Source organism: Equus asinus, chromosome 5 (assembly GCF_041296235.1).
Source record: "Equus asinus isolate D_3611 breed Donkey chromosome 5, EquAss-T2T_v2, whole genome shotgun sequence".
NCBI lineage: Eukaryota > Metazoa > Chordata > Mammalia > Perissodactyla > Equidae > Equus > Equus asinus.
Window position 1 is genome coordinate 105,545,324 of NC_091794.1, and position 25,711 is coordinate 105,571,034.

Genomic DNA, 25,711 nt, shown 5'->3' on the forward strand with positions numbered 1-25,711 from the left:
ACTACAGTTGTTAAATAGCTTAACTACAGTTTTAAATAATCAAAATGCCAAACTCCGTCCCCAGGAGCAGATTATCCCAACTTTCTCTTGGACATGAGACTACAGGTCCCCCTATTCATTCATTCAGCCAGTAATTATTGAGCACTTACTCATTGCCAGTGTCTGTGCCAGGCCCCGAGAACACAGCCATGAACAAGACAAACACAGCCCCTGCCTTCCCAGAGCTTACAGGGCATACAGCCAGGCTGCTGTGATACAGAGTGATAACAGTTATAAAGGGGAAGCCCAGGGGGCTGTGGGAAATTGGAAGGGGCTCTAATCCAGGCTTGGGAGGTTCTGAAAGGCTTCCAGGAGGAAGTGATATCTAACTTGAACTTGCACAGTGAGGAGGGGTGAGCACAGTATGTTCAGGGTTCTGAAAGCTGAGCATGGCTGGAGGGTCAGATGTGATGTAAAGAGGTAAAAGGTGAGGCAGGAGAGGTGGGCAGAGGCCAAATCAGGTGGGGCTTTAGACCAAATTAGGAGTTTGGATGTAACCTGAGAGCTACTGAGAGGTCATCCAAGTATTTGGAGGGCCATGATTGATTGATTTGCGTGATAAAAAGAACCCTGTAGGAGCACATTAGGGAGTGGATTGAAGGGGCCCAGAGAGGAGATGGGGAGACCAGTTCAGAGGCCACTTGGGGAGAGGTGGTGGTGAGAAAGAGGGGAGGGTGAGGGCAGTGAGGTGCAGAGAAGGGGCTGAATCCAGAGATGTTTCGGAGGCAGCATTGACAGGATTTGGGGACTGATCAGATATGGACATGGGGCCAGGGGCGTGGGGAGGATTACAATTTGAGCTTCCAGAATGAAGGTGAGGCTGGAACACCCAGAGCTCCTCAGAGGCCAGATCAGCCCGAAGCCTAAGGTTTCCCTGAAACCAGGCCTCCCAGGAGCTGTCTAGGGGTCAGAATTCTGCAGGCCTGTGCCCTTGTGTTTGGATCTGCATATGGAACCTCTGTGCCTGAAGGCTTTTTTTCCTTTAATCAACATTCTTGTATTCATATTTTATTTTTAAAGCACTAATTTTTTTGAAAAGGTAATGTGCACATGGCACAAACTTTAGTAGTATAAAACAGTGACAGAACCGTGAAAACTGAATCTTCTCCTTGTCCACCAGCCACCCAGACTTGCAGGCACCGAGACCAGGTCCTTATGTATGTGCAAGCATGCACATTATTGGTGTACTCTATACACTGTATTGCACCTTGGTTTTTTTCACTTAATAAATCTAGGCCACTGCTCCATATCAGTACCTTATAGATGTGGCCTTATTTTTTTAATGGCTGCATAATATTCCATCATATCTGTAAAGCTCAATCTGTTTAATATAGGCAAATTTTGATTTGTTTAGAAATTTTATACCTTGGAAAATTGTAAGAATATTGTTGGATAAAAAAGTAAAGCTACTGAAAAGAATGATCTCTTGCTTCACATACTCTTCTGTACCTAATTACAGATATTCTTTTGGTAAACCATTGCTATTTTTATTTCTTAATATAAAGTTATTGCTATATTCCTAAGATAGAAGATGTTGTGTTTGTATTGCATGAAAATTTATTGTCAATGAATTTAACCTTAGGCATTGGATCACATATATACAAATAATAGTCTAAAATTATTTGAAATTGATTTGTCTGATTTAACCATTATAAGGGAGATTCAAATGTTATTGTTTATTCCCATAATTAGCATTCGATATTGATTCACCTCAATAAAAGCTTCCTCCTTGAGGAAGCATATCCTATCAAATCTTCTTCATTAGTTTGTATGACTAAAGCTGATTTTTTTAATGTCCAACAGGTATCTAAAACTGCAGTGTCCAATATGGTAGCCACTAGCCACATTTGGCTATTTTAAAATTAAATAAAATTAATAATTCAATCGCATTAGCCACATTTCAAATACTCAGTAGCCACATGTGGCTAGTGACTAATTTATTGAACAGTACAGATATAGAACATTTCCGTTGCTGTAGAAACTTATATTGAACCGTACTGATCTAAAGCAAAAGAAAAGCATGTTAACAAGAATTAGCTACATTATTTCAAAAACAATTTTTTCTGCTTTCGAATTGGTAATCATACAACCATATATGATTAAGAGAAAGATAAAATGTAAACATTTTAAAATTCAACTCTAATCAATTCCTAAAATGCTTTTCTGTCTCCCTATTGCCCTTGGATTTACATGTAAATGTCATAGCCTGGCATCAACGTCTCTCCTGTTGTGACTCCAGCCCATTTCTCAGTGAACTGGGCCTCGTAATCTGAGCTCTGGCCAAGCTATTCACTCTTCTCCAAACCCCAGGGAATTTTTCTATCTACATTTGTTCATTCCATTTCCTGAATTGCCTACCTCCTCCTCTGCTCCTTTTTCTACTTTTTGAGATCGTCCCCATCTTTCACAGTCCACCTGAACTGTTTCTTCCTCCTTGAAACCTTTCCTGGCCCCTTTCCCCCACTTTTCAAAATTAGAGACAGCCACTTTCCTTAGATGGGTTAAGACAGCTTGGATGTACTGGAGTAGACTTTAGATGTGATGTTGTCTAATCCCCTTGTGTGACAGTTGGGAAACTGAGGCTAATCGAGGTTGACAGAGCCTGCCTGAGTCTCCCAAGAGCAGTGATCCGGGTCTCCTGATGGTGCAGTACTCGGTCCCGTCTACCTCTGATCTCTTGGGTTTCAGTTTTATAATTACCTATAAAGTACACGTGCCCAGTGATGCTGACCAAGAGATTTAAGAATGCAGCAGACCAAAAGAGATTTTTAAAAGAGATGAAAGAAGCAGAATTCTTTTCCTGACCATATACAGGTGTCTTATATGGTTTATTCACTCAGTTCTATTTAGAGTGCAATTTCTAAATTACTTTTGCTTTGAGTATATATCCTGAACATGCCTGAGGCAGTTGTTCACCAGAAGTGGCAAGGAATGATCTGGGGTTACCAGTGAGCTACGACCCTAACGCTTTCTCCATGCTCATCTGCCTCCAGGAAGCTAACTACAAGACGTCGCCGCCCCCAGCCCCATGGCACACACAGCCACACCTGCAGCCACGGTGAACCTGAGTAACCCCCTTCCCAACACTGTTCCTTATGTGACCTCTGGGTCCTTAAGAACAGATTCCTCAGGAGTGAGATCATAGGCAGCCAACCACTTAGGTGTTCCAAATGAAAGAACCCTTTCTGAGGTTTTTGCAGCTGCACTAGGTTGGAAAGTCATGATCTTGGAGGACAGGCATTTTACCCAGTCCTCCCTGGTGTGAGTGAGAGGTGTCAGAAGACAGATCCTAATGTTTGCCCCTCAAAGAGTTTCCTATTTTTTATTTATTTGATTTTATTCTCCCCCCTGCCTTTGGGAGTTAGGACTCAGTCTATTCTGCTTTTTTTTTTTTAAAGATTTTATTTTTCCTTTTTCTCCCCAAAGCCCCCCGGTACATAGTTGTGTATTTTAGTTGTGGGTCCTTCTAGTTGTGGCATGTGGGATGCCACCTCAGCATGGCTTGATGAGCAGTGCCATGTCCGCACCCAGAATCTGAACCAGCAAAACCCTGGGCCGCCGAAGCGGAGTGTGGGAACTTAGCCATTCGGCCACAGGGCCGGCCCCAATTCTCCATTTTTATTTGTAACAAATGTTGGTGGGAGAGGGACCCCACCCCTGTGTATACCAGCTGGGTTCTGACAGCTGTTGACATGGCCACAGTTTGAAGGTGGTGCCTGTATCACTGTCAGGTGGCCATCTTTCCAGGATGCTGCTCCTGCCCTGCTCCCCACTTTGTCTCTTGACGTAACAGTTTGTGGTGTTTCATATTGAACTTGCTCCCTGCCTCTAGATGAGAAGCAATGCTAGATCCCCATTCTCATAGCTCAGAAATGGGTGGTCCTGACAAAAGAGCACAGAGATGCTGAATTGCCTCTGGTGGCCACCAGCTATAAAAACTTGAATTCTGGACAATGATGTAAACTGTTATGAACTCAATTTCAAAAAGAAAACAAACCTTGAATTCTGAAGTTGGAATGATCATTTGGAGATCATGTAGCTTTCTCCTATAACTCCCGGCAAAGCCCCAACAAAGACATACTGCCTAGAGTTGCTGTTCCTATGCTCTGAGCTAGTGGGTCTCAGACTGTGGCCCGTGGACCACAACATCAGCATCACCTAGAAACTTGTTAGAAATGTCCATTCTCAGGCCCCAATCCAGAGTTCCTGAATCAGAAATTCAGGGGTTGGCACCCAGCAATCTATTTGAAGGAGCCCTCCAGTGGATTATGATGCACATGACAATTTGAGAACTATTGCTCTAGGATAACCCTTAGCAGGACCCAGTAGTGAAGCTTTCTAGGTTTAGACGGCAGGACACCAACACCAAGGTTTATCCTGCTTCTGTCACTGAGCTTCATTCAGTAAGTACATAGGGCAGGATGGCTGCCCACTTCCTCTTCCTCTTTTTGATTTTGGCTGTGTGTTAAGCTAGAATGTGTATGTCCCTGGCTCTCTTGATCACCTGTCAGAGAGACATTGAAGTTAACGACTGCCATGCCATTATGCTGGATAACGGCCCTGAGCAGTTCTTCTAAATGTGGTCACCAGTCAGCTTCTCAGGGAGCTCAAACTGGATGTCTTCAGCATTGACTGACTTCAGCATCTTTATCTCCCCCCCCCACCCCCCACATCACCTTATAGTGCAGTGCAGCTCGTGTCCCATGAGGCTTCTGAGCTGGGCCACTTGGAACTCCCAATACCAAGTTAAAACATCCTGCAGCATCTCTTCCAGAAAGCAGGAAAGATTAAGGAATCTCCTCGTGGAGTCTTGAAGCTCACATGAAAGCAGCGGCTCATTTGTACACTAGCACAGTTTTATTTCCTTTCATTCAGAAGTGGAACATGAGAGGGCAACAGTTCTAACAGTCAATAGGATGTCTCTGTTCTTGAGAGGGCTTCCACTCTCTGTGTGTGTTGGAGTCTGTTGAGCACCAATATCTCATAATTCTTACCCACACTCATGGTAATTGTGCAGAATTCTGAGAATAAGCGGCATCTGGATTTCTGGTAGATATGACCATTGTAGAGCCTTCTTTCTTCTTTGCAGATTGATTTCATTTGAGTTTCATGAGTTTCATTTCAGACTGCAACCATTTGTATAATACTTTTAAGAGCCACTTCTCCCTATAGCTTTGAGCCCAAAATTAATGTCCAGATGTGTCTTCAGATTGCTTTCTCTGTAGGCCTGCCAAGGGAGAGAGCCAGGAGTTCATTGGCATAGGAGAGAAGTTATTTAATATTTATGAAGGGAGCCAGATGTTCAGGACGTTTCACATCACGTAGAGTTAAACACAGTCCCTATCTTTGATAAATTCACTCTCAGACAAATTATGAGCCACCAGGCCCTAGAAACAACAAATTGCTGGTCACTTCTCTATTATATGACCCGATAGAAAGTGCTTTGCATTTAAAATCCCTTGGGCCCCTATCATCCAGTTCCACTGTAGCCTGCAGCTAACCTGAGGGGCTTGAGAGGAAGATGGGCAGGTTATGGAGGTGATTTCTGTTAACCCAACTGTATGATTCTTTTCCTTCAGGGGGCAGCTCCACCAGCAGTGCTGTGAAAAGTGGACCCTGGTTAATGATGAGACCCAAGCCAAGATGGCCCGGATGGCTGCTGCAGCCGCGTGGGGCTTAGGTAAGGCTTCTCTCACAGGCACTGCAGCAAGGTAGAGAGAGCGAGGCTGGGGCTTGCATTCGAAAAGTAAGACACTGGCTGCAGGTAGAGATGTCAGGTCTATAGAAGTGAGCAGTCTGTATCCACTTCCAGCTCTGCCATCTGTCCTTTCTACCTGACAATTTCGACTAACTTGTTAGATATGGGTAAAAATGACTTTTCATTGGGAAGCCAAGGGAAACAGTGAGTAAGCATCAAAATTGAGATATTTAGTGTGGTTTGTTTGTTTTTGTTTATCTTAAACAAGTTACTGGTTTATTTTTCTCTCTTATAAATGAAATCTAGAGGTAGGAATTCCCAGACTAGTATTCTGGCTCCATCACCATTAGTCTTTTCCCAAATTTCTGCTTTGAATGGGGCCTCCATTTTCAAGTCTACCTCCTGGTCCAGTATGGTTGCTGGAGCTCAACCCATCATGTCTTTATCCCAAGCAGAAATAAAGAGAGAAGATAGCTCTCTATCTCCTTTTATTTCTTAACTTTTATTATATATATACATATATAAAAGTGAAGAGAATAGTATAATGAACTGCTGTATGCCCTTCACTTTCTCTAACAATTATAAACATTTTGACAGTTTCGTTTTCTCTGTTCTCCTTGTTGCTGCCCAACGCTCATCCACCTTACTCCTACTCTTCAAGTATTTTAAAGCAGAGACTTCCTTTTAATCCCCACAGACAACTGTAGGTTTCTGACACCAGGCCCCAGCTGAGAGGATTACTAATGTCTGTTCCAGAGGCGTTCTCAATAAGAGAGGAAAGGGTCCATAGTATATCCCAGGTGAAAAGCTTCACCTGTGGAGTCCAGAGAAAGTTTCCATAACCTTCGATCTCCGCTCTATACCTCTTGAGTCACAGAGTTTATATCCTTTCCTTTCATGAGCTCTGGCCTGGATCCGGAAACATTTTTCAAAAACAAATTGCTTCCTGAAGAGTCATCGTTTAGTGTTTGCCTTTGCCCAGAGGCATAGAGAATGGATGAGCTGGTGGTCTGGAGTGAAAGACAGGAAAAATGTCCTGTAGGATTGGCAGCCCTGCGGTTTCCAGCTAATGAGGCTGATATCTTTCCTGCAGATGGTCTTGGAAATCCTGGCATGTGATACATGCTCACCCCACCAGGGGAAGTGAATCTCTCTTCCTGGTTGCAGCCATTTCCCCAGTCTGCCATGATACAGAGACTACTGTGCTATGACCCAGCCCATCTTTCTGTTATAATAGTCTCTTAAAATATTTATCTCCTCTCTTCTGAGGCAGAGGTACTGCCAGAGTGAGGCAGGCAAGCTATCTGTCTGATCCTGTCCCTTGTCTGGGTAATGGCCGTTTTCAATTGTATAGGGGAAAATGTAACTTCCATTGTACCATTGAACTGCGAGGTGCTTCACTAGTAGGGAATAAAGCTGTTCCATCTCACCTAGAGCGTTCTCTAGGTTAATGAGGTGCTGCATTAAACCCTCTTGACATGCAGGCTATGCACTCTGCAGTTTCTCCCATCATTCATGGCGCTCTCTGGGGCAGCAATGGAGTCCTGTGTTTGGAAGACAGAAGTGGCTTTTTTTGTTAAATTGGCTTGCTCACCCCACAGAGCACAGCGGGTCTCTGCAGGATTTTGATACATCAGGCTCAAGTTTGTCTTGTTTGAACCCAAGCTAAATGCAAGTAACAGTGACAAGGCCTATTTGAGATGCTGCCTTTAGCCCACAAGCTGACTGCTCTAATGCTTTTCTGTGTGTGTGTGTGTGTAGGTCAGTGGGACAGCATGGAAGAGTACACCTGTATGATCCCTCGGGACACCCACGATGGGGCATTTTATAGGGCTGTGCTGGCACTACATCAGGACCTCTTCTCCTTGGCACAACAGGTAAAAACCTATGTGTACCCAGACCATCTAGCAAAGAAAAGGTGATTCTTTGTAGTCGTGTCAGCTCCTAGGCACACGGTGCCTGTGCAGACAGGCCGTTGTGCTTCAGCTCTGTCGCTTGGCTCTGTGAGCTCCTTAGAATGGCTTCAGAGCACAATACTCAGTATGAAGAAGACTGCCAGCATGCCAGCCAGGGCCACTTTCTAGTCTGAGAGGGACAGATGTGTTCTGGAAGTTACCATTTAGATTGCTTTTGAAATTGGCTTCTTGTGTCATCACTGCATCCTTTTTGCCACCTTGCCTTAGCGTTCCTTGAAGTAGAGAGAAAATGTTTCACCAAAGGAGGATATGGAGAGCAGCAGTGCCCCCTCTGCAGCTGAAATCACTCCCCAGGTCCTTCTGGCTATGCAGGTGTGTCATACATTGATCACCTTCTGGGAAAGCTAGCACTTTATTTGAAAATCCTGTGCTGACTTGCAGGGTGAAATAATAAAGCAATCACATCCACTCTGTCAGGCACTAGACTATCTTGAATGAGGTGCTTGGGTAAATGACCTGAGCGCTTAAGGGACGAAGACACAGTAATTAACCTTAAACATTCAAAAAAGGAAAAGCTCCGCATGAAGGGTTTTTAATTGATGAAACAGAGAAGACCCGAACTGCAGTCCTGTGGCCATCCCTGGGGCTCCAATTTACATGATGAGAACTGAGACGTGGGCCATCCATGCCACAGGCACAAAAGCTCCCATTTACATGGAGATTGGGCATCCATCTGCCAATCATAGAGGCACCTCTCATGAGGACAAGATGCTTGGAAGCCAGAGACAACCACCTGGAGTCATTCGGGTGTTTCCACAGTCTCTTTTCACAAACATCCCCAGCAAGGAAAAGTTGAAAGAAGGTAGATCCCCAAGCTGTTCTCTTGAGATGCAAGAACGCTGTGATTCTGTTTCTAAGCACGTATTTCCCCTCACTTGTTGCCCAAGATTTGGGGTGTTAACATAGATCTATGTTAAGATTTTGGCTGCCATACATTAGTATCTTTTCTGAAAAATTAGATAATGCTCTTCTCTAGCCATTCAGTTCTGGGAGGTTTCTTCCCTTCTTTGGTGAATTTTTCTCTTCATCACTGGAATTTAAGTGAAAGAGAGAACTTCTGCAGCTACCTGGGAAGCTTGAAAATAACAACTACCCTCAGCTCCCAAGTCCACAGCTCAGTCCAGGGTTCTCCTTTTCTCATGTAGTGCATCGACAAAGCCAGAGACCTGCTGGATGCTGAGTTAACCGCTATGGCAGGAGAGAGCTACAGTCGGGCATATGGGGTGAGTGTCGAATAGTCTGCACACGGTTGTTTTAGAGGTCCATTTCAGTTCATTTTTCAGAGTGGGCTGCTGAGGACTCACAGGCTGCTGCGAACTTGGCTGTGTGTTCTCAGCAGATACCCTGTCCTCAGAGGGAGTGATTGAAGTGAATCCTGGCTTTTGGATTGTTCGCGCAGTGTTAAGATGGAATGTGATTTGCTTCCATCAGGCCATGGTTTCTTGCCACATGCTCTCTGAGCTGGAGGAGGTTATCCAGTACAAACTTGTCCCCGAGCGACGAGAGATCATCCGCCAGATCTGGTGGGAGAGACTGCAGGTGAGCTTCATAGAAAACCCAGCTTATCTCACCCAGCCATCTCTCCCCTCATCTTGCTCAACATGCGCTTCCTGCATCCCCACAGAGGCTGGTTTGCATTCAAAGCAAAACACTCAAAGCCTTTTCACCTAAACCTTTAGCTGTGAGAGAATGACCAATTTTCCAGCCTTCATTTTCCCTTGTCTAGGAATAAAAGAAAATGTCTTTGGTAAGTGACACTTATGGCCAGCCAATTGAGAATCTTAACCTCAAAATTGGTGGTTCTCCCCTTTAGCTGCACAGTAGAATGACCTGGAGAGCTTTTAAAAATCCAGATACCCAGGCCACTTCCCAGACCAAATAAGTCAAAATTTCTGGGGATAGACCCAGGATCAGTATCTTTTCAGCCTCCCCAGATGATTCCAGTATGTAGCCGACGCTGAGAACCGCTGCTCTAAATCCACTTACTGGCTGCTTGCATTCCTTTATTTAAATTGGGTTGCCTGATGTTCTCATTTACCAACTCCTGCCATTTACGATTCCGCAGGTCATAATCGTCCCTTGATTTCTATTCAGACTTTTTTTCTACTGAAGTTTTCCCTCAGAGACAAACTTTTCCAAGTGCTCCATCAATGTTTTTATTGTACATTCTGATCATTTTATCATGAGGAGCTGTCAATTCCAGGATCTGGGAGTCAGCAGTCTTAAGTGTCCTTGGAAAGGACACGTCTCCCAGATTCCTTGCATAGGTAGGAGGGGAAGTTCACTAGCAAAGGAGAGAAAGCCTTCACAGCTCCAGAAGCCGCTTGTCCCCCTGCTTGTCGTAATCAACCTCCTCAATTTTAAACTGTTTCCTCTTGGCCCAATCCGTAGCTAATTCCAAATTCTGGTCGCCAGACCTATCAAGGTTTGTGCTTCCAGGCTTTTCAGTAGGCTGTGGCTCCAAGTTGCATTCCAGTCTAGGAAGCTCAGGGCACATTCCACTGGAAAGGAAACATCAGCGGGCAAAGGATTGTCTATGAATATGGTCGTTTATGCTCTGAAACCAGCACATACAGTTCTTTCACATGTTTTATTAGCAATTATGAAATGCCCAGTGAGTGTTTTGATGGAAAATTGTCTATTGGACACCAGAAAAAAATTCCACAAAGCAAGCATTTCCCACTTGACTTGTACACACCCCAGTTTCTTAAGTGCCTGTAATGGGGTGAAGAATTTCCAAATCAGAGTTCTGATGAATCTTCTGCCGTTCCAACAAGGGGTACTTTATCCAAAGAAAGACTTGGAAGGTGGGTGGATTAAATGAGTCTTAGGGAAGGGAGACCTATGTCTGACTTTACTGTGTCCAAGATACCACCATCATCTTAAGCCTTCGTGACTTTCCTATCTTGAGACAGCAAGATGCTTTTTGGTTTACAGGGGGCCAAATTATTTCAGCGTCTGGGAGAAACTAGCAAATGTTGAGAAGTCACCGAAGCGATCACTCAGTGTACTTTTTTCTGTTTTTCTAACTTTCCAAAACACTATTGTCACACTTAATGGGATGGAGAGACATGGTCCAAGGCCCGAAAATAAAACTTTAAGTTTGAGGTAGAAATTTGGCTTTCATGAATGGCTTGCTGTCAAAATATTCAATGAACTGCCTAGGCTGGAAGACTGCTGTTTTGTGTTCGAGTCATCTAAATTGAAATCCCCAGCTAGTATCTCTTATGGGGCAGTTTGAGAGGTCAGCCTTACTTGCATTGGGTCTCTTCTTGCCTTGGGTTCTTTATTCAGGCTCATACTGCATCCTGTCATGTTTAAAAGCCCACGACCATTGTTCCTAGACTTTTAGACTTGTCTCCATGGAGGACAGCTTGTTTGGTTTCATGGAATTCACTGATGAAGTGATAGAGCTTAGGGCCGGCCCGGTGACGCAGCGGTTAAGTGCGCCCGTTTTGCTTCTCGGAGGGCCAGGGTTCGCCAGTTCGGATCCCAGGTGTGGACATGGCACCACTTGGGAAAAAGCCATGCTGTGGTAGGCGTCCCACATATAAAGTAGAGGAAGATGGGCATGGATGTTAGCTCAGGGCCACTCTTCCTCAGCAAAAAGAGGAGGATTGGCAGTAGTTAGCTCAGGGCTAGTCTTCCTCAAAAAAAAAAGTGATAGAGCTCAAAAACCGTCTTCCCTGGTGGTTTATCTCTGGAGTCTGGCATCTTATCAGCGAAGGTGGGAAAGGAGAGGCTCACTTTACTCTAAGTAGTCTTTTGATACAAAACTAGCTTATCCCCTTTGATAGCAACTAATTCACTCTATTTTTTTTTTGATTAGAAAGAATTTAGGGTCCGCCCCATGGCCGAGTGGTTAAGTTTGCACACTCTGCTTTGGCGGCCCAGGGTTTCAGCAGTTCAGATCCTGGGCGCGGACATGGCACTGCTTGTCAGGACACGCTGAGGTGGCATCCCACATACCACAACTAGAAGGACCCACAACTGAAAAAAAATTATACAACTATGTACCAGGGGGATTTAGAGGAAAAAAAAGCAGGGAAAAAAAAAAAAAGATTGGCAACAGTTGTTAGCTCAGGTGCCAATCTTTAAAAAAAATTAAAAATAAAAATGAAAAGACTTCATATGTGTGAATGAATGAGGCACTTCCTCTCCTACATGCAGGTTTTGGTCTGAGGCAAATAAAAATGAAGAGGAGAGAATCTAAGCAAGGCCAAAAGTCTTAGTGCATGTTTAGGCTCTCATTTCAGAAATATAAATGCCACCAACTCACAGACAACATCATTTGAAAATTTAATTATTTAAACTTCTTTTCTACTTAGGTTTTTGAATTTTGAATGATCCATTTTAAATTTAATTTCTTTGTTAGTGAAAGTCATCTTCAACCAGAGACACTGAAGCAAAAAATTAAAGTTGAAAATGTATTATTTACAATCCAGAAAAGAAATTTAAATCATTTAATTCATTTAACCCTCACCATAGCCTTGTGAAGTTGGTGCTATTTTTGTCCCATTTTACAGATCAGTTACAGGGAAGTTAAATAACTTGTCCGAAGTCACAGATGGTAAGTGGCAGAGCTAGGATTCAAGCTCCAGAGTCCGCGTTCTGCTGCTTCTTGAGTGTTGAGAAATTTCTAAGGCGTGTTTCATTCACAGCACCCTTCACCTGAGAAAGTCAAGATCATAAAAATGAATCTCTTTTTGTTTCGGGGTGGGTTTCTCTGTTGCTTGCAGGGTGTTAAGATACAGCAAAGGACATATCTAATCCTCACTTCTGAATGTTTCAGGGCTGCCAGCGTATTGTGGAGGACTGGCAGAAAATCCTTATGGTGCGCTCCCTTGTGGTCAGCCCTCATGAGGACATGAGGACCTGGCTCAAGTATGCAAGCCTATGTGGCAAGAGTGGCAGGCTGGTGAGCAACCTCCAACACACAGGTGGGGTGGGAGGCTGAGGAGGGAATGGTGCTCCTGGGCCGCTTCTGTTTATACCCTCGCCTCTCTTGTTTTAAGGCTCTTGCTCATAAAACCTTAGTGTTGCTCCTGGGAGTTGATCCATCGCGGCAACTTGACCATCCTCTGCCAACAGTTCATCCTCAGGTGACCTACGCCTACATGAAAAACATGTGGAAGAGTGCTCGCAAGGTCTGTATCTGAACCCACCCAACAATAGACTGTTTCTCTAGAATGCCCACCCAATCTGCTTCTCACTGCCTCCTGAGTGCCTGAAAGGAAGTAGCATCCAAACCACCATGTCAGGGAATTTGCTCCTGTTAGGAAGCTATTTGGACTGATTTCAAAAAATGAATCATATTTGAGGAGATGCACATACACCATTGATAAAACCAGTGGGTATAATCAGAGTTATTTTTATTAGCAGCCAGAATGTGCTGGAATTCAGAAAAAGCACAATTTCTGCCCTGTAAGAGAAGATGGGCTGTTCAGTACCCCAAAAAAATAGCATATTTGTGAAAACACAGACTGGAACTTTCACAAGACCAATTTGGTTTTTCAGACTTCTTGTCTACTTTCCTATCATCAATTTGGGATTCAAAAACAACAACACCCAGAGTGTAATGCTGAAACCAGTAGGGAAAGTCATCTTGAAGCCAGTATAGAATTCCTCTTACTTTATTTACAGAGAGGTCCTTGGGAAATACCTGTGGCTCCTCGTGGGGCTTTTTTGTTTTTATTTTTTTAAACGATCTTCCTGGATGATGGTGATGATTAACAAAAAGTAGGCCCTGGAGGCAAAATCAGCACCTGCTTTGGCTCCCCTATCATCATCCTTACCAAACAGAGGAGGGAGTCCCAGCTCTCCTTCTCTCCCTGTTGTGGTCCCCACAGTGGTGCCTGAGATGAGAAAGGAATGCGGAGCAGCCCCTGCAGCCACGGCCCTGGACAGATGTGATAGAAGAGCAGTTGTGTCCCTGCTGAAGGCATGCTTGGGAGGGCCTTGGACTGTGTCTAGAAATTGACATCTTTTGGAAATGGTTGACTCTGTGACTGTGAATGCCACCCACAAGTGGGGTCAACAGCCCTGCACCCAGGCACTGGGTCTTTGACTGGGGTTTACCTCGATAGTAATGGCCCAAGTTTCCTTCTCCAAATGTGCTGTTTGGGTTTTTTTTCTTCTTTTGTTGTTGCTTTTGGGGGTTTTGTTTTATTTTGTTATAGTCTCTGTAAACCTCCCAGGCCAAAGTAGTTCTGATTCAAAGCCTGACCTTCCTCCAGGCAAATGAGGAAAACAGAAGGTGCTGGATCTGAATATAGTCTGGTTTCCTTCCTATGTATAGCCTCCAAGACTTTGAGTGTCTTGCCGAAGGTAGGCAGAGGAGCCTTTTGGCTAATATCTCAGCCAAGGAGTGGCTTCTTTCAACATATGACCACAAGTTGGCCTGTGATTATAGCCACAGATTATAGCCTTTTCTTAGGAGCCCGAATTCTGGTGGGGAACCATAAAACCACATGGATTAAGAACTTAGAAAGCTATTTAAAGTTTTCTGAACTTCAAGTCCAGAGCTAGAGATTTCACATTTTCAGAAGAGTTCAGGAGCTACCCAAAGAAAACCAACTGCTTAATAATAATTGTGCTATGGAACAAGTCACTTTAGTTCTCTGAGCTTTATCTTCCTCCACTATAAACAAGGATTGTACTCTCTGCCTTGCGTAAGGCAGATGAAAGTTCTGTGAGAAAAGCAGACCCTATTCAGCAAGAAGGCATCAGGCAGTGTTTTCTTAGACTGAAACACTTCACAGAATCTAGAGACAGGCTGGTCCTTCTGTGAAATTTCACTAAGTCAAGAACATCGTTCTTGCCCACCAACCACCCAGGCCATCAGGACCCAGGACTACTATGCCCAGCTTAAACTCCAGGCCTGAGAGAAGCCGCTTCCACAAGGGACCAGTCCTGCATCTATAAGAAGAAAGAATCATTTTTTCCCCTCCTCACTTACTAGGGATGGAGAAAAGGAGTTTTTAACAGAACATTTTCAATTCCTTGAAAATAAGTCGCCTCCGTGCCAGAGAGTAGGAAGGTAGATTGTCCCCTGCTGGGTAAACTTACCAAACTTAGTAGCGGGCTTTGGATTGAAACTAATACCCAGCCTCCCTGGTTTGGGCCATTTATTTTTTGTTCAGCATGTTATTGAGTCTCTCGAAAAGAGTTTAAATGCTTTTCTGGACTGTCAGTGGCACATGGCTTGCAGGCTCTGGAAGCACCCGGCATCAGAGCCCCTGGTTCCATCCTCACCTGTGTGACGTGCACACAAATCACCTGGGGTTGTCAGTCACCTGTTTAGTGATTGATCTTTTTATTACTGCTCAGTTCTTCTTTTTCTTTCTAATCAGATTTAAGTCTGGTCAGTGTAGTTCTCACAGAAGAAAAATTAAAGGAACATATATCACTTCCCAGGTGTAGGATGCTAATGTAGTTCATTTTTCAAAGCCAGTGGTGAATAGCAGGATTCTGTGAAGGCAGATGTCTGAGGCAGAGAGGTGTCCTGTTAATAACTGTGGGGAAATCTTTGTGTCTGCCCTGTCCTCATACATGGATTAGCTGCCTGATAAATTGTTTGTCACATCATTCTGGCTCTGGGTCAAGCCCTTTTTCTTAGTGCCAATTAATTCCTTATGTGGAAAAGTAGTTGAGGTTGGTCCTGTCCCCCAAAACCAGGGAGTTTCATTTTCCTTCAAGGCCATCATCACTGACATATTCCTGTTAAAAAAAAAAAGACTCTTATATGATTTACTGTAAGGAGACTGTTCTGAACTCATTTGAAGTGTTGATTTTTTTCCCTCCTTTTCTGCAGCAAAGAACACTTAGCCTCTTTTTCGTATTCTCTCACATCCGTTTCCCATCCAGTGTTGTTGGAGTTAGAGTTCACCATTTTTTCCATTTGAGCTTTTGATGTTTGTATGCTTTATCTGTCTTCCATCCTTAAAGCCCATTGAAAATAGTGCAGACTCCGTTTCAAGATACTGGTGTGTCTGGATGTGGCTGGCTTAGACAAATGTCTTGTAACTTACTCCCAGATCTCTGACCCTATGTCTCTACTCTTCCCAACCGAAATGCCTTCTGCTTACTTTGTATAAAATCCCATAGTGTAAATATATCTACCTGCTTGAGGATGCTCTGAAGATTTTGCTCCTAAGCCACCCTATTCAACTAGATGTCTGCTTAGCTAGTGACGTCTCCCATTTCCACTTGGATGTGTGAGGGGCTTCACCCATCTCTGGGTTCTTATTTGGATACTAAGAGTTCTATTAGATTTTTTAAACTGTAGTTTTTGCTATGCTGCAGTGTCCAAGGTACCATAGTGTTTTAAACAAATACTCAAGTTTTACTAGCCTGAAACAATTTCCCATAAGCCTAATTTCCCCCACGGCAATGTGTTGATAGTAAAGTAAGCAGTTGTTTCAGGTTACTTCGTATGAATTGTTATTTGGGGTAGCCAGGCAAGTAGCTTTTCCAAGGCTTATTAAACTAGTAATTACAGTTGGCAAAGGAGAGCTGAGACTTGAGTTGAAAAGATATGAATCTTCTTGAAAAGCCCAGCCATCTCCCAGCATCACACCCTGGTCCTCTATCCTGCAGGGTCCTCACCGTGTGTTCTTGGGTGTTCTGTTTAGAGAAGGGTTGGTTCACATGCCTGTTAGATGAACAGTGGTTTCTTTCCCCTGAGGTTGGGCCACGTGCCAAGTGCTCCCTGTGCATTTGTCCTACTACAGATCGATGCCTTCCAGCACATGCAGCACTTTGTTCAGACCATGCAGCAGCAGGCCCAGCACGCCATTGCTACTGAGGACCAGCAGCACAAGCAAGAGCTGCACAAGCTCATGGCCCGGTGAGGTTCCCACTGGCCAGGGCCAGTCACATTCTATCCCTGCCATGGCAGCAACCTCTGCAGCAAGGGGAATGGTCAAGGTTCCTTGGGCAGCCAGTGGCTTATAGCTCTCTCACCCTTCCTGTAGGGATCCCAGGCAGCCATCAAACCGTGCCACTCCAAAGTCTCTGCCACTTCTTTTCCCAGGATTCAGCAGCCCAAGAGCACCCATGAGCTGTTCTCCTCCTGGTGTCTGGCTTTAGAGTTTTCAAATGCCAGATGTACTGCTAATTGATGTGTGACTTTAGATAAGTTACTTAACCTCTCAGTGACTCAGTTTCCTCATCAGATAAAAAGGGAATAGTTGGGGAACCGGCCTGGTGGCGTAATGGCTAAGTTCACCCAGTCCACTTCAGTGGCCCAGGGTCTGCAGGTTCGGATCCTGAGTGCGGACCTACACACTGCTCATCAAGCCATGCTGTGGCGGCATCCCATATACAAAGTAGAGGAAGATTGGCACAGATGTTAGCTCAGCGACAATCTTCCTCAAGCAAAAAGAGGAAGATTAGCAACAGATGTTAGCTCAGGGCCAATCTTCCTCACCAAAAAAAAGGGTGGGGGGATAGTGAGAGTCCCTATTTCTGAGGGTGCTATGAACTGGTTTGAGGATTAATAGAAAGAATACAATGTCAAGCATTCAGAGCAGTACTTGGAATAGAGCAGCAATCAGTAAGTGATAGCTATTAACATTGCCATTATAACGAATGGAGAAGAAGGGAAAAGTAAGGGAGAAGCCATATAGCAGTCAACAAGAAAAATTACTCTCTCAGCTCTCACCCACAAAAATTGGATTTGGGATAGATAGGTCCATACAGACCTCCCAGGACCAGGTACCTGGTTTCTGCTAGCATTGAAAGACAAAGATCAAGGAGAAGAGAGAATACTGTAAAAATTTATCCCAAAAGCCCGTATCTTTCCTTCCATGTGATTGAGAATTCTAGTAGTTCCATCACGTTGCTTCCTGAGGGCAAGCATTAACATCAGAAAGGCTTCCGTGCTCTCCTAATGATTCATCATTCTCCTTGGGAGGGCTGTTTGGGAAGGAAGCCACATGGGGGCTTGCTTCTCTGTTTTCAGGTGTTTCCTGAAACTCGGGGAGTGGCAGCTGAACCTACAGGGCATCAACGAGAGCACCATCCCCAAAGTCCTGCAGTACTACAGCGCCGCCACGGAGCACGACCGCAGCTGGTACAAGGTAACGCAGAGACGGCGGCAGGTGTCTGCAGCCTGGCGGGGCGCTCCTGCGCAGTTGTGGTTCATAGCAAAGCCCTGGTGGCACTGGTCGGATCCTGTGAATTTGCTTCTTTGAGTGCAAGGAGCTAGTCTGTCAGAGGCTCCTTACAAGTTTAACTGATACCGAAAGATTGATAGATTCTTTTATCGCAGAAGTAATTTATTACACCATTGTTATGTGTGTGGCACTGAGGAATGCTGTTGTCTTATAGACTCTTAGCTGCTTATTTTCCTAGGAGCATCTGGACATATGGTTAATCTCTGGAATTTTATCTTCCCTTGGGTCATCTGTTCCTTCCCAGCGTCTTTCTGATTTCCATCCCTGCCTGCTCCTCATCTAAGAACTTAACTTTCTCTGTTTTTATTGGAAAGCTCTGGGTAACATCCTGTTATGTCAGAGGAAATTTTTCAAGAAGATAAACAGAATTAGAAAATGTATAAAAGATGTGATTGACTGGTAGAGGAGTGATCCTTAGAAGTATACATCTTTGGTGAGAGCACACATTCTCATTTTTTTATGTCTTTTCTGAGGGGCCTCTTGGTAATAGTTGCTTGGTATAGCAGTGTCATTGATTTCTTTCCATTATCTCCTTAACTTCCAAATACTTTGTGAATTAATCCCTCTGGGAACAAACTTGCATCTAAAGACCACAGAAGCATCTACAATAAAAATCTTATCCTGGTTTAAGCATGCTTCATTCTGATCTGAAAAATGCCCATTTCATGAGAGCAACAATAATGATTCTCTATAGGATAGCTTTGGTCCGAGGCTGGAAAAATAAATCCAGTAAACCCTTGATTAGCTGGAACCTTGCTAATTAGAACTGTCTCCTAACCAGATTACTTTTCTTCATTCAACTTTTAGGAAAGAAACAAATCATAAGAAAAAAAAACTGGTACCAGGAATTTCAGTTTTAATTTTTTCCTAGTGTGAGTCCTTTTGGGTTTATGTTGTTTTCTACCGTCAATGGTATAGTCCTGTGTGCGTGCAGGGGCTGTTTCTGTCTTGTTTACCATGTCCCTCAGCTCTGCCTAGCATATGGCAGATAGACAGGAAGTATTTTTTTTAAAGAAATGAAGGTATGTGAAAACCGAACCTGGGTCATTGTAGAATTCTTACTCATCAAATAAAGGTCAGTTCTGATCAATCTACCCTAAGGCTTAGGTGGGGAAAGGGACACATTTATGTTAAAGAAAGGTTTTGAGCAAGGGATGCAAAGGAATTTCCTGATTATCCAGAAATTCCAACTATGAGTGGATTATTTAATGTCCTACTATCACTGCAAATTTATAGGACCCCAAATCAAACTCTGCCTCATGCTGTCTCTACCAGTGATGCCATAGCGTCGCTGCAGCTCAAAACCTCAGAGGTGTGAATAGTTCCTCCTTTATCCAAATAAGAACCGAAGGCTTCTTCCAGCAAATAGTCATTGGGCGCTAGCTCTCTGACAGGCCATGGGCCAGGTGTGAGGGCTAGACGATGACCGAGATTCACCCTCCGTAGTGCTGCTGTGCTCTTGATGCATTCCTTCCCACTGTCATATAACCTAGTTAAGACTTTACCTTCACTCCTCTGGACCTCTGCTCTCTTGAGTAATCTGGTTTATACACTGCTGCCAAAGGAATCTTCAAAACCCAGTAAAGCTCTATTTCCTACAGAATGAAATGGGACCTCCTTTGCCTACTATGCCAGCCCCCTCATAATCTGACCCTGCCATTTTGCTAGTCTTCCCCGTCAGTGCTCTCCTGCATGTACCCTAAGCTTCAATCAGATTCGTTTGTTTCCTATGAACCGCCCTATGCTTGCCCAACTTGCATCTTTCTCCTTGTTCTTCCCCTACCAGGAAGTCCTCACTGCTGCCCTCTCTTGTCCCCTCCTTGCCCATCAAAACCTGCTCTTCAAGACCTACCCCCAAATCTCTCCTCTCTGTGAAGTGTTCCCCATCCCCATCCTGGTATTCCCACTGTCTGTGTCCTACTGCCCTGCTCACAATCTGCCAGTCTTTAGGTTTGTGAGTGAGCTCCCCTATTAGATTAGAAGGTCCCTGAGGCAAGAACCATAGCTTGCTCCTCTTGTGCCCCTCCCCCACAGCATTCACTGCAGCCCCTGATACAGTAAGCTTGCCACAAAATGCATGAATCCTGTTGACTTCAGTAAAATGCCCATTCCCTAGTGTTTTGTGGAAGTGGAGTTTTGCTCTACTGACCACTGAGAGGAAAGGGCTGTCAGCACTCTTCCTCACCTTTGGCCTCACGCTCCTCTGAGCCCCTGATGCCTGAGCCTCCTCCCACTGCTCTTGTTCACAGCCACGTTGTCTGTCTTCCACTCTTGCCCCACCCAGGCCTGGCATGCATGGGCAGTGATGAACTTCGAAGCTGTGCTACACTACAAACATCAGAACCAAGCCCGTGATGAGAAGAAGAAGCTGCGTCACACCAGTGGGGCCAACATCACCAATGCGGCCACTGCTGCCACCACAGCAGCCACTGCCACCGCCACTGCCACCAGCACTGAGGGCAGCAACAGTGAGAGCGAGGCCGAGAGCACCGAGAACAGCCCTACCCCATCTCCTCTGCAGAAGAAGGTCACTGAGGTACCATTTCCTTCCTCCTCCACTGAGGACTGACCCAGTCACCAGGCATTCTGAGGAATGGAGTGGTTGTTAAGCTCAAAGGAACCTGAGCTTCACTCTGAATTGCCAGATCAAGCTAGAAAATGTGGTTTATTTGCTGTCCCGCGTTGTTTGAGACAGTGCTTTTGTGCATATATTTGTGTTTAGGGAGCTGACATAGCCCTAAGCTGAAGAATGAGTTCCTTGTCACGCTTCCCACAAGAATGAGCTTATTCTCCTAAGGCCCTGCACCTGTGTGTTTGTGTGGCCATGCACATCTGCAGGTCCACTCGGAGGACAGAGCCTGGCGGGACCCATCCTCTGCCTTTTCTCCTCCCTCTTCCCTCCCAACCCCTGCCCTTGAGCTGTCAGTTTAGACTTCACGGGGGCAATTGCCAGGCCCAGAGATCAGCATGTTCAGAGCTTCAGCCCCACCTCCTCCTGCCACTGTTAGCCCAAGATAATAACAGTTATGAGACAATTGCCATTTACTGAGTGTTCACCATGTGCTAGGCGCTAATCCAAAGACTTTTCATGCATTAACTGATTTAATCCTCCTAACCACTCTTTGAGGTAGGTACTGTTAGTATCCTATTATGCGTGTTTTACAGATGAGAAAGCTAAGGCAAGAGTGTCATTAACACATGTGTGTTCCAACAGGATTTGTCCAAAACCCTCTTGATGTACACTGTCCCTGCTGTCCAGGGCTTCTTCCGTTCTATCTCGCTGTCACGAGGCAACAACCTCCAGGATACGCTCAGGTATCAGGAAAGGTGGTAGAACCCCTGGGTAGGCAGCACACAGAAGTTACACATCCAGTCCTCTTTGCCTTCCCCCCAGCTGATGAGTACAGCCAAGAGGAACAGCCAAGCAGGCCCCACCTGTGTGGGTGACATTTGCAAAGATTAAGGAGAAGTGGCCTGAGGACTCTCCACGTGTGGTTTGTTATGTAGGGAGGAAGAAGCCCATCTGCTTCTTGCAGTATTACTGAAATCCCTTCATCTTTTAGAAGCAACTCTGAGAGGCTTGAATGGCATAGACCAGCCAGTCCAGAGGCCACAGGTGATAAGGGTGGCTTCCTCCTTTTTTGGGATCTTTGGCCAGCTAAGTCCCAGGTTTACCCTGTTACCACTGTTCTACAGGTGTCTCTGTGTGTGCAAGGATTATCCTTGGGTTCATCTTAGATTTCTGAGCTAATACTGTGGTCCTCTACATTATCTGGAATGAAATAATCATTCACTTGGGATGACCCTCTCCTCATATTCGTCAAGTACTGCTGGCCATCACCACCCACTCACTCCCAAGTGGTCCCAATACCAAACATTGGAGAGCCACTGATTTGAGGCCCTGCCAGTTCTACTCAAGAGTCTTAAAGATGAAAAACAAATAGACAAATGCTGGGAAACTAAATTTTCTGTGACTTTTTCATTTTTCTTTTCCAGAGTCCTCACCTTATGGTTTGATTATGGCCACTGGCCAGATGTAAATGAAGCCTTAGTGGAAGGGGTGAAAGCGATCCAGATTGACACTTGGTTACAGGTAAGGGTGGGTCAGATCTCCTTCCTCCTCTGTCTCCTCTTGGAATCAGTGTTCAGTGTAGCAAGGCAGCATGCATTGTAAGGTAAGGAAGTACGAATCGGTCCCAAGGTCAAGACTTCATATTTTCTCTAGTTTCTTTTAGAGAACTAAAGGGAATTAACCATTTCAGAGCCTAACAGCATCTACCAAAACAAGTTGTAAGACCTGGTTGTTGCCCAGAAGAACAACTGGAGTTGTTTGCTTGTCTCATATGTTGCTTACTGTATCTTTTTGTATGCTAGGTTATACCTCAGCTCATTGCAAGAATTGATACACCCAGGCCCTTGGTGGGACGTCTCATTCACCAGCTTCTCACAGACATTGGTCGGTACCACCCCCAGGTATGTGGAGACCCTGGGCAGTTTCTCATCTAATAACTGACCTTCTGATTTGGTGCTCAGCCTTTCCTAAAGCTGCTCTAGAGACACAAGTGCAGGAACTGGGAGCCACGGATCCTGTCCTGCCCCTGGAAGGGTCTGCCCAGTGGCAGTCCCAGTGGCCCAGGGGTCTTCCTGAAAACAAAGAGCTTCCCCCGAGATTGGGTAGCCTCAAATGAGTATCAGTAGCATACTTACCATTTATTTTCACATCCACCTTAAAGTTAGTCAGGCTCCTTTCACACATCTGTTTGCAAATGTTGCTTCTGTATTTGCCTCAGGCCCTCATCTACCCCTTGACTGTGGCTTCTAAGTCCACCACCACAGCCCGTCACAACGCAGCCAACAAGATTCTGAAGAACATGTGTGAGCACAGTAACACCCTGGTCCAGCAGGCCATGATGGTGAGTCACTGGCCCTGGTCACCTAGCCAGAGGTCTTGAGTGAGATTGTTTTTTCTTCCTCACGACAGTGCTGCATAGTCCTTCTGGCTGCCAGAAAGAGTACCTCCTATTTCTCCAGGCCAGGCCTTTCTGAGTTTAGCTTATCCTTGGTGCTTCTCTCCTTCCCCTCTTTGATCCAGGTGAGTGAGGAGCTGATCCGAGTGGCCATCCTCTGGCATGAGATGTGGCATGAAGGCCTGGAGGAAGCGTCGCGTTTGTACTTTGGGGAGAGGAATGTGAAAGGCATGTTTGAGGTGCTGGAGCCCCTGCATGCTATGATGGAACGGGGACCCCAGACTCTGAAGGAAACATCCTTTAACCAGGTATCAGATAAAAAAGCATGAAATGACGTGACCCAAAACCTTTATCAGACTCCTTTCCCTCTAGCCTTTCTACTGACTTGAATAAAATGTACTCTGGTGGAGATCACAGGATATAAAAACACTAGAAATTTAATTGTCTTTAACTTACAAGAACATTCCCAAAATTTTAACTGGAAAACCACAAGTCTCCTCCTAAGGTCATTTCATCTCTCCTCTAACCTTACTTTACTTAACAGTCCATCCTAGGATTGGGAGCTTCAGGACTGGGGAGCTGCAAAGCTTCCCTTGCTAAGCAATCCGTGCAGATGCCTTCTAGCCATAGTGTGCTCCTGAGGGGCTCTGCATGCTCAGGGGATTTAGCCCTGAGGCTTAGTCGACACCTTGACAATTTGCATATTTCCCCTCCTTTCCCTCTCAGGCGTATGGTCGAGATTTAATGGAGGCCCAAGAGTGGTGCAGGAAGTATATGAAATCAGGGAATGTCAAGGATCTCACTCAAGCCTGGGACCTCTATTATCATGTGTTCAGACGAATCTCAAAGCAGCTGCCTCAGGTAGGATCTTCAGGTTGTAGCGGGGTTGACTGTCATTATCGTCCTTTCTGTTGTACTATCTGTGACCGTTCTAACTCTCATGCCCAAGTACCTGGTTTCACTTCTATGTGTGGACTTTAGGACAAGTCATTGCTATTAGCGATCCATTGAAAAACACTTAGAATGCATTTAAATTCCTCCCTGGAAGCAGAAAACTAAACCCTGTGGTAATTATTCACAGCTCACATCCTTAGAGCTGCAATATGTTTCCCCAAAACTTCTAATGTGCCGGGACCTCGAATTGGCTGTGCCAGGAACCTATGACCCCAACCAGCCGATCATTCGCATTCAGTCCATAGCACCGTCTTTGCAAGTCATCACATCCAAGCAGAGGCCCCGGAAGTTGACACTTATGGGTAAGGACCATTGTGCACTTCTACCACCTATGTCTCCCTCCTACCCTGGGTGAACCCCCTCCCCTACTCTGAAGTTACTGCTTGCTATTCACACTGCAAATCTTTTATATGCTCCATCTCTCCCGTGTTTATCAAGAAAGGAATAGAGGACAAGTGGATTTCTCCTTGTTACATCCTCCTTGGTACTCCTAGTTTATTCGTAGAATTGTGCTTGTTTAATTGAAGCCTAACAATCCTGCACAAGAACAAGCGGAAGAGAATTGTAAAGGCACGCAGCAGGGGGAACTAGTGGTAGGCAGCTGTTGGGGAACTGATGTGGCCAACAAGGAGGCATCTGGACGCAGGTGTGAAGGCTGACAGGCTACATTGAAGGAGGGGCTTCTGGGCTCTTGATTGTTCTTTTTTATCATCACAGCCTCTCTTTGTGGGAAATGATTGTGTAAAATGAACAAACTTAAGGAGAAGTGAATTCTTGCAGTGAGGTTTGTTACCTATCTAGGATAGTTTCAGGAGGCCTGAGTCCTCTGGTGGCACTTTAAGTGCTCTCGCCTTTAATAATGGCTCATTTTTTTTAAATGCAGTGATTATTCACCAGCACCAATTAATTGTGGTCCATAGGTGATTGTCTGTCCTTGGGCTGGCATCTTCTAAAACGTGGGTTAGTCAGGTTCTCAGCTGCACTTAATTAAAGAGATTTTAATGAAGGAATGGTTTGCAAAGGTGTGAGCAGGGTTAAGAGAGCCAGCAGTGAGAAGCTATTACTCACCCCCACCCTCCAGACCTGCCAGGGCAGGGAGCCCATCAGGGGCTTGTAACCTGGAGAGGCTATCCATCAGTGCTGTAGCCTAGGTAGAGGGACACAGTTACTCCTAGAACTGTAGCCTGGCTGTTTGTCAGGGGCAAAGGCCCTGACTTCCCCCTCTTCCCACCCTCTGACCTCCTGCCAGTGCCCCCATTGGCCAGGCCCAACTGGGAGCCTAGGTGATACGGTCTCTAGGGGTCAGGCTTCCCAGGAAAGAGAAGGGCAGAGAATGAGATGGGGAGGGGAACCTATAGAATGACCATCTCTGTGCAGAACCATTCCTGGTCCTTAAAGACAGACCTTTTTTTCATTTTATTTGTTTTTCACTTGAACAGCATCTCATTGGGGGACCATCAAAAGCAGTACCATTCTTTCATCAATTCAAGGGGGAGTGTTTTTTTCTGTTTGTAAGGAAAGTGTGACAGGGAAGGTATATGCAGTCTGCAAGATCTTGTGAATACAGTGGTGGTCTGCCAACTAACAGGTGTGAGACCCTCTGACCCACACCAATTGCTCCCACCATTCCTTACAGGCAGCAACGGGCATGAGTTTGTTTTCCTCCTGAAGGGCCATGAAGATCTACGACAGGACGAACGAGTGATGCAGCTCTTTGGCCTGGTTAACACTCTTTTGGCCAATGACCCAACATCTCTTCGGAAAAACCTCAGGTATTCAGGATGCCATGATAACAGCAATGATTTGAGAAGTCTTCTAGTTTTTTCTTACATCTCTCCCATGTAGTCGTGTACGTTTACAAAATAAGTTATAAAATTATGTACCCAACAGGAAGTCATC

At 45.1% G+C, this 25,711-nt stretch overlaps 1 protein-coding gene across 7 annotated transcripts in view; it reads left to right on the forward strand.

Moving 5' to 3' along the window:
* The window catches only part of MTOR (mechanistic target of rapamycin kinase), a 119,592-nt gene that overhangs the window by 81,031 nt on the left and 12,850 nt on the right, over window positions 1–25,711 (forward strand). For all 7 annotated transcript variants that reach the window (XM_044769665.2, XM_070511090.1, XM_044769663.2 and 4 more), the window contains 17 exons: window positions 5,619–5,719; window positions 7,499–7,614; window positions 8,859–8,936; window positions 9,145–9,252; window positions 12,506–12,631; window positions 12,729–12,860; window positions 16,446–16,561; window positions 17,678–17,795; window positions 20,176–20,427; window positions 21,106–21,206; window positions 21,888–21,984; window positions 22,266–22,364; window positions 22,682–22,804; window positions 22,984–23,166; window positions 23,585–23,719; window positions 23,940–24,114; window positions 25,449–25,584. In XM_044769665.2, coding sequence (XP_044625600.1) covers window positions 5,619–5,719; window positions 7,499–7,614; window positions 8,859–8,936; window positions 9,145–9,252; window positions 12,506–12,631; window positions 12,729–12,860; window positions 16,446–16,561; window positions 17,678–17,795; window positions 20,176–20,427; window positions 21,106–21,206; window positions 21,888–21,984; window positions 22,266–22,364; window positions 22,682–22,804; window positions 22,984–23,166; window positions 23,585–23,719; window positions 23,940–24,114; window positions 25,449–25,584 — 2,196 coding nt within the window. The remainder of the gene's footprint in view (window positions 1–5,618; window positions 5,720–7,498; window positions 7,615–8,858; window positions 8,937–9,144; window positions 9,253–12,505; window positions 12,632–12,728; window positions 12,861–16,445; window positions 16,562–17,677; window positions 17,796–20,175; window positions 20,428–21,105; window positions 21,207–21,887; window positions 21,985–22,265; window positions 22,365–22,681; window positions 22,805–22,983; window positions 23,167–23,584; window positions 23,720–23,939; window positions 24,115–25,448; window positions 25,585–25,711) is intronic.